Below are 9,143 nucleotides of genomic sequence, written 5' to 3'. Positions count from 1 at the left end.
GAGGAGGAAAGGTGGCTGACCCTGAAAACCCAGAGCTCATATCTTGCCCTAATGGAAAAGAAGAATCCCTTCAGAGGAAAGACAGATGCAACACACAAAAGCGGAGGAACCCCACAAAGAAAGGCACCTCCATCTCAAGGTATGTCTCCAAATAGAAGTGATTCAGGACCAAAATGTTTTTATTGCAGTAAAATTGGTCATATGGCTAAAAATTGTCGGAAGAAGAAGTTTGATGAAGGTCAACAGAGACATAAGAAGCATGCATGCCATTTGGTTAATGCAGATTAGAATTCGAATATTAGATTGTTCGTATTTGATTTTGCATTGTCAATTAAGGAGGATGAAGCAGAAATCTAGTTCGTGGACTCAAGAGTCTCCTCCCATACAACAGGTAAGAGGCAATGGTTTAAAAATTTCATAGAATCCAACACTGGTACAAAGGTCTACCTTGGAGACGATACAGGGTATGAAATCAAGGGATATGGTGATGTCGATGTCGTACTACCTGATGGAAACATTAGGCATATTCATGATGTTATGTATATACCCGGGATTAAAAAGAACTTGATTTCTGTATCTAGAATAACAGATCAGGATCTTAAGGTAGAGTTCTTTAAATCTCATTTTGTAATTAAAGACATGTTGGATCAGATGAAGTCCATTACAACAGGTGTACGTGCAGGAGGATTGTATAAACTGGATGTCAGAAGTGCGTCACATCAATCGTTGGCATCATCAGCCATGTCTGTAGAGAATCTCTAGCATCAAAGATTTGGGCATATAAACTTCAGTGACCTACTACTTCTTCATAAAAAGGTATGGTGAATGGTCTTCCTATTTTGAAGAGTATGCATGTTGACTGTGAAGCATGTGCCCTTGGTAAATTACATAGAGATGAATTTCATGTTATTGTTGATAGGAAGCAAAGGGATATAATTGAACTTGTACACACTGATCTATGTAGGCCAATGCAAACAAGGTCGTTAGGAGGGGCCTACTATTTTCTTATTTTTTTTGATGAATGTACATCGTTCACCTGGGCGTATTTCCTCAAGCAAAAAATTCATGCTTTTGAATACTTCAAGCAATTTAGAAATATGATTGAGAAGCAAATAATAAATTTCATCAAAATTCTTTGCTCAGACCAAGGTAGAGAATTCAAGAAGGGTGACTTCATCAAATACTGCAAAGAACACGAAATACAACAACAGTTCACAACACCTTACACTCTTCAGCAAAACGGGGTTGCAGAAAGGAAAAATAGAACCCTTGTTGAAAGGTAAGAATCTCACCAATGGTTTTTGGGCAGAAGCTGTAAACACTGCAGTGTATCTTAAGAATAGGAGTCCTACTAAGTGTTTGGATTATAAAACTCCTTTCGAAGCATTTTTTGGCTTCAAGCCTACAGTAAGTCATCTTAGAGTCTTTGGTTGTAAGGATTTTGCTCATGTCCCGAAAGAAGATAGTAAGAAGTTAGATTCACAAGCCATTAAGTGTACTTTTGTTAGATACTGCAGTGAGTTTAAGGCTTATAAGTTGTTTAATCCTTCGACTCACAAGGTGTTTGCAAGCCGAGATGTGGTATTTCATGAATAGGTAGATGATGGGAATCCTGTTCGTAGTGATGAAGAATGACATGTGCCTTTACCGTTAGAAGAAGGTAATGAAATAGGGGTTGGTGAGTAGCAGCAGCAACAACAGGAGAAAGAAGAAGTGGCTGATCAAATCAGGTTTGAAACCAGTCCATAGAGGTGAGATCAGAATAGGTTTGAAGCCACTCCACCACTCAGAAGATCAAGAAGGCATATATAATTGCCAACCAGATACAGGGATCATGCACTCATTACTGGTATGTTGAATATTGCTAAACCTTCTAATTTTAATGAAGCTAGTCAAAGTAATGAATGGAGGGAAGCAATGCAGGAGGAATATGAATCTATCATTAAAAATAATACATGGGATTTAGTTCAGCTTCCTGAAGGCAAACAACCCATAGGGTGCAGATGGCTATACAAATTAAAGTTTAAAGTAGACGGGTCTATAGATAAATATAAAGCTAGGTTGGTCGCAAAGGGGTATTCCCAAAAAGAAGGTATAGATTACGAGGAAACCTTCGCCCTAGTAGCTAAATTAAACACAATTAGAATGATTATTGCATTAGCTACTAAACACCACTGGAAAATACACTAACTAGATGTAAAGTCTTCTTTCTTAAATGGAGATCTGAAAGAGGAAGTATATCTAATGCAACCAGAGGGATTTGTCAAGAAAGGGGAAGAGCATTTAGTTTGCAAATTAAAGAAGGATTCAAGAAAATGAATATGTTATTTTAGCTGCTAAATCTTTCTCACACCACATTTTTGTTTCCCTTCCTACACTTCCTCTTAGAGTGGCCCGCCTGCAATCCACATTAAATCTCAGTTTCAAAATCTTTGTTGCAATACTGACCTTTTTAGCCTTTTAGGTTGTCAAAATTAGAGTGAGCTCGGGAGGCTTCTCTCCAAGCTTTTTGAGCATAGGAATAAAATCTTAAATCAAAAGACCTAAGTTTGGTCTCAGTGGACATTAACCATCATCATCATCAAAAAAATGTTTTATTTATTTACCATACCTTTGGTTTATATATATATATATATATATATATAGATATATATTTTAGATAGAAGTGGTTAAATTTTATTATAGGGCGCCAATGCAGTGGCATTGTCCAATTACAGTACTGCTCTGGCTAAGAGCGCGGAGCGTAATTTTCCTCCTGAGATAGTAAAAAATGTAGCAGAGATTGAATATACCCCACTGCAGAATTCTAAACTCCATGTTGTCATGATCGATTGGAGTGTTGGAGAAGGCATCGAAATAAGAAGCGCTGAGATTGTCGACAGGTCCACAGATGAACGCTAGAAGATGAGTGGAGCCGGTGGCGTGAGGTCCCTCCGGATCAACGATGAGGTTCTTCATTAGGCTTTCCAGGATATCACAAAAGGAGCCCTTCTTTCTATTTCCTTTGGATTCGCTATGGATAGAGAACAGAGCGTTTTTGCTTCTGCCAAAAATGCAGAAGTTGATCACCCAGCCTTCCTTCATCCGGATGCTTACAGCAGAGAAAACTGGGACAAAACACAGGGCGTGAAGCTGGGAGAAAAGGTCAGACTACTTCATTAGGGATTGAACCAAGATTTTTTTCAGATGATCATTAAAATTGTTGCAGTTCAGACAGCAGGGAGGATGGAAGGGCCTAGGGATCAGAGGAATACCCAGCAGAAAAAAGGCCCAGAGAACACAAGACTTAAGGGATATTGCATAAGGATTCGACATAGTTAACGGACAAATATCTTTTACTCCACAGAATGCCGAGATTGGCTTCCATATCTGCTTGGGTATTTAATTTCCTGGGAATATTGTAGAAAGAGATCTTGTGGAATTTGGGCAAAATAACTCTGATTTTCCTGAGGATGGCTGATAAATGGAGTTGAGAAGGATTATTATTTGGTATTCAACATCTGGATAATGATCCTGGAGTCCCCGAAGACTGAAATGGATAGGAAGTTACCTTTGATCACTTGAAATAGACCTTGCCACAGAGCAAGAGCCTTACCTCTGTTGTTAGATTCCCTGCCCAGACCCCAAGCAAACCGGATCACATCAGAACCATCAGGACCCAAGAGAACCCCACCGCCTCCTGCGATACTAGGGTTGCCTTTGGAGGCCCCATAAAAAAAAGACAATGTTCATTCAGAGCCAACCTCCACTTAATGAACTCTTGCTCCTCCTGCCTAATTTCCCAGTTGGAGTGGACACTAGCAGAAAGGGTGGCACAGTCCTTATGGTTAGGGACTAGTCCATTCAACCAGAGATCCTCCTCTCCGTTCAGAGATTTTCCAGGATTTTTGGTAGAGTTGGCTTCAAGAGTTTCTCCCAATAGAGCTTTGACTTTGGTGATGACTCTGGATGAATTGCATCTTTCGTTTCTGAATAATCTGTTGTTCCTTTCCAGCCACAACTTCCAGCAAACGATCTTGGGGATCCACAGCCAGCAATTTTTGAGAAGGTGATTTTTGGAAAGACCAAACGAAGATAATTTTCTCCAGGTTTGGAAAAGATTTGGGATGTTCCTAGGGAGCTCGAATTTATCAGAATTTAGCATAAGGATCCCCTTCCAGACTTCTAGTGCAAAAGGGCAGGATAAGAACAAATGATCAGTTGTTTCTTCCTCCGACATGCAAAGATTGCACCAGGATGGTCCTTCCATACCACGCCTGCGGAGATTATCACGAGTGAGTATACTGTTGTGAGCTAACGTCCAGCAGAAGAAATCAATTTTGGGAAGAGAGGGGGAATCCCAAATAAATTTCCATTGAGCAGGATTTGGAGGAACATTCGGAGTGGCCATAATACTTTTGTAGCCTTCAGATGCTGAATACGAACCTGAGACAGATCCCCACCCTCGTTTGTCCTTTGCTGAAGCTTTTAAGGGAGCTTTCCCTTGAAGTTTATCCAAAAGAACTGAGGCTTCACCATCCAGCCACTGAGGGACCTCCCCCAGTTGCCAGCTGTCCCAAAGACTATCCTCCGTCCAAGTGGAGATGTCCCAGAGGGTGTTTAGATTGCGAGCCTGGAGCTAGTCTTTGATATTGGTAAGTTCTTCCATATGACTTAAAGGTTGATCACCCAGAATAGGATCATCCCAGATTCTTATTTTTTGCCCATTACCTGGAATCCAATACAGCTTATGACTGAAATGTTCCAAAGATTTGATGTAGAGTTTAAAAACAGGAGAACCTTTGGAGGTTCGAGGAAGCTGGTCCAAGCATCTAAGGCGCTTCCCACGAAAATATTTTCTCCACGGGACTTTCTTGCTCCAACTTAATTTTCCAGAGACAATGTCCCAAAGCAGCTTGGTTCCCAAAGCCAAATTTTGAGCGGCTAGATAGCGAATTTGTAGTCCTCCTTCCATATATGGCTTTTTAATAGTATCCCATTTAACAAGATGCAACCTTCTTTCATTGTTTTTCCCCCTTCCCACAGAAAACGCCTTAGAAGAGCTTCCATTTTGTTGATGAAGGTTTTTGGGGAAAGAAGGATGGAGTGCTGATATAACAGAAGACTTGAGACGACAACTTTCATCAAGATGATCTTCCCCGCATTATTCAACCATGAAGCTCCCCAGGCATGGATTCTGCTTTTAATCTTGTCCAGCAGGGGCATCCAATGGGCAACTTTAGGAGTGGTCTTGAAGATTGGTATCCCCAGGTATTTAAAGGAGTCCCAGGCCCAAGACCCTTCCATATCAAGAATCCTTGCAATATCTAATAATTCCTTAACCGAGCAGTTCCAACTATAGATTGTGCTTTTTAGAAAGTTGATCTTGCTGCCCGAGACTTCTATATAAATGTCCAGCTCCTTCTTGAAGGATTTAGCAGAGTTTATTCTTGCCCCACCCAACAATAACGTATCGTCAGCAAATTGGGCATGATTTATGTCTTTGACATGGTGAACCATGCGAAGGCCAGGAAGGATTTGAGTCTGTTGATTATGGTCCAGTTGAAAGCTTAGAACTGAGGCTTGAATGTCATAAAGAAGCGGGGACAATGGGAAACCTTGTCTCAGGCCCCTAGAGGCTTGGAAAAAATCTGAAGGTTGCCCATTTACCAAAGGCGCTATCCAAGGAGAGCCAATGCAGGCTTTTATCCAGTTAATGATGGCTGAAGAGAAGCCCATTTTCTTCATAACCATAAATAGGAATTCATGCTCTACCCTGTCAAAAGAATTTTCCAAGTCAAGCTTAATTACCATACCTTTCTCCTTTCGGTAATAGCTTGAATGAACAGCTTCTTGCACTAGCACTATGTTGTCAATAATCTTTCAACCTTTGATGAATCCTCCTTGGTTTTCAGGGATATTGGCCGGTCATATTTTCTTGAGGCGATTGGCTATAATTTTTGTGATCAGCTTGTAACTAGAGTTACACAACGAGATTGGCCTGAATCTGCTGAAATCAGTTGCACCTTTCTCTTTTGGAATCAAGGCCAGAAACACTGAATTGATGCTGCCTCTGATCTTTGCACAAGATTGAGATTTCCTGACCATTCTCAGAAGGTAATTTTTTATTATGGCCCAACGGGAAAGATAGAATCTAACAGGAAACCCATCCGGGCCAGGAGCTTTGTTCGGTTCCATACTATCCAGTGGATTTTTAAGCTCATTCATGCTGATTAGAGCAGTCAACATAGAATTGTCAGGATCTTGAACACATTAGGGGATCAAATTCATCGGATAGACATGGGGATCCATTGGTGGATCATCGGGGGCAGAGTAAAGATCTTTGAAGTGAGAGTGAGCTGCCCGCTTGATGTCTTTTAAATCCTTAACCACTGCATTTTGGTGATGAATTTCTTTAACAGTTTTGAATTGCTTACGAGCTTCAGCTTGTTTGTGGAAGAAGCTAGTATTTTTGTCCCCAACTTGTAACGAGAGAGCTTTGGATTTCTGCCTCTAGAGTTCTTCTTCTTCCCTACTTGCTTTGTGGAAATCTTTTTGCAGGTCAACTTCTCTCTGAAGAAGGTCTTGGGTAACAACAGAATTTTCCAAAGATAATTGATGGGCAGCAAGACTGTCCTGGGCCCCCTTCCTTTTGGAGGAGGGATTTTTCAGCATTCTAGCCCACTCCTTAAGCCTTCTTTTGAGCCCCCTCAATTTTTCTTCCCACACGTAGAAAGGGGAACCTTGAAAAGGTCTATTCCAGGCATCTGAAACCATATCTTGGAACTCCTCATGCTGAAGCCATAATGAACTGAATCTGAAGGGGATAGGACCAAGATTTTCATCTGTGGAAAGCTCAAGGATAATGGGTTTGTGATCAGAGGTGCTGTTTGGTAGAATTTTGGACGATGCCATTAGACCGCAAGTTAGGAAAGAGGATTGGACCAGAAATCTGTCCAATCGAGCTGCAATATGATTTGGGCCCACCCTTTTGTTAGACCAGGTGAACTTCCCAGATGTGGGCTTGATATCCTCCAACTCCCATCCCAACATGAGGTCTTCAACCCATTCTCTAGTTGGATCCCTGACCGGGGAGCCTCCCTTTTTCTCATTTACAGCAAGAGTGACATTCATATCACCAGCTATGATAATGTTTTCAGGATTGTGCAGCGAAAGATAGGACAAAATCGAGTCCCAACAGTATTTTTTCTCAGAAGGAAGAACAGGAGCATATATATTGAACATACTTACTTGTTGGCCGGAGTCTTTATGGAGGAGCTTCATGAGAAGCCAATGGGAGGAGCTATCTTTTTGAATCAGGTCATAGATAGAGTTATCCCAGAAGGTAGCGATTCCACCGGAGGCGCCTCTTGCACTGACAGCACATCCAATACCTTTACGCCAGAAGGTTTTGCTAGCATGGAGGAGGGAAGTTTCCTCCAACTTTGTCTCCTGGATGAGGAGGATTTCAGGCGAATACATTCTCACTATATCTTTCAGGGCATCTTCTTTTAGCTTGCTGCCTAATCCTCTGCAATTCCAGGAGACGTACTTCATTATTTATTGGCTTGGGAGATTGTGGCTCCTTTTGGAGCCGAGCCATGCTTGCGCCCTGACCTAGTATTCATCATTCCCTTGAGAGTTTTTTGAGAGCCTTGGAGAACATCCAGATAGGTTTTCTCCTCTCTCTGTTTCTTCTTGGATTTTCGACCCCTGGCTGATTTGATAGGGGTGACTTGTGAGCTGTCTGATTCATAGGTTCTTCCTTCTGAGTCTTCATCAGATTCGGAGGCCAGGCTTATATGTTCTTCTTTATCTATATTTCCTTCATTGCCTCCTGAGGCTGGGGGGGTGATTATTTCAGTACCAGTTTCTTTTACTTCCTTCATCAAGTCTTCAGGTTCTTCTTGAGCCCCGATGGTTTCTGCGTTCCCACCTGAGGAGGATCCAACTTTTGGGTCTTCATTGGCCTTTGGATTGGTCTGAGGCTTCCCCACTGTTCCAGAATTTTTCTTCTCTATTGGTCTAGGGATAGCCTTGCCTCTTTTGATTTCTTTCCATCCTTCCTCGTCCTCCTTGGTCCCGGCCGGGGATTTGGGGCAATTCCATTGGAAGTGTCTGTGTTCATAACACGTTCTGCATTTGAAAGGTAGTTTCTCGTAGTCTAGCTTTTGATAGTGATGCCATTCTCCCACTGTAAGTTTAATCGCTTCGAGGAGACCAACCTCTAAGTCAACTTCCACACAGATTCTTGCATAGGTGTATTGGCCTTTATTGTCTGCTTTTTCGATGAATCTGCCCAGACCATTCCCAATCCTTTGCAACGATTGATAGCTCCAGCAGTGGATCGGAAGGTTAGGGAGCCGAACCCAGACTGGTACTTCCTTAGGAACATCCACTGAGGGATCGAAGTCTGGGGTCCATTTATTGAGATACAGACCTTGATTTCCCATGAAATACAGTCCATTTCTGAAAACCAGATCTCGACCTTCTTTGGTGGTGAACTCGAAAATGAAGAAACCTCTACCAACCGCATAACAGATCACACTGTTTTTCAGCTGAGGCCTCCAATTGCGTTGAATCCAATCATCCGTGGTTTTTGTAGATGGCCAACGCCCCATAAATTGCCCGACCAATCCTCTGTCAGCTAGGGCAAGGGCAATTTTGATCGGCTGATCTTCTTGCAGGGCTATCTCGGGAACTTCCTCAAGTTTTTTAATGAATTTTGGAACCTCAGGGGCAGGACATTTCTTCCCTTTCTGTGATAATAAGCGACGAAAGTCTTCTTCAGACGAAAGCGGAGGGGTGGGAGAGGTTTCCCCACCCCTGGGTTCACCCATGGTTGCAGCAATGGAACGAATCAAGGGAGAAATTCAATCCATTCCCACAGCACCCCTGCAAATCCAAGAAACCAAATCCCAAGGCCAAAACGCAGCGCAGATGAAGTCTTTTCGCCCAGTAGGAGGCTCAGCGCAACAATGAAGAGATATGATCACGGGAAGGGGGTAGCAAAGCCCACCCAGATGCCCAGAGGGCCGAGGCCGCCGTCACACACTCTGGAAACTTAGCAGAGCGTAACAGGCAGCGCGCGATCTACCTAGAATCTGAATCAAAAAACCTTATCATATTTGTTATGATGAACTATCCAGTGGAATATCCACAAC

The 9,143-nt window shown here is 42.3% G+C and overlaps 1 protein-coding gene across 1 annotated transcript; it reads right to left on the bottom strand.

The window, feature by feature from the left end:
* Nucleotides 1-6,492: 6,492 nt before the first annotated feature.
* On the bottom strand, nt 6,493-8,819 carry LOC149256853 (uncharacterized). The gene is made up of 2 exons (XM_089455488.1): nt 7,716-8,819; nt 6,493-7,431 (listed from the first exon to the last, which is right to left on the bottom strand). Exons 1-2 carry the CDS (start codon nt 8,817-8,819, stop codon nt 6,493-6,495), a joined length of 2,043 nt encoding a protein of 680 aa, XP_089311614.1.
* Between the last annotated feature and the right edge of the window lie 324 nt (nt 8,820-9,143).

Source organism: Pinus tabuliformis, chromosome 7 (assembly GCF_031772625.1).
Source record: "Pinus tabuliformis cultivar Carrire ecotype Pingquan chromosome 7, CPIR1, whole genome shotgun sequence".
In the NCBI taxonomy this organism is placed as follows: Eukaryota; Viridiplantae; Streptophyta; class Pinopsida; order Pinales; family Pinaceae; genus Pinus; species Pinus tabuliformis.
This window is presented reverse-complemented; position numbering and strand designations above follow the sequence as displayed.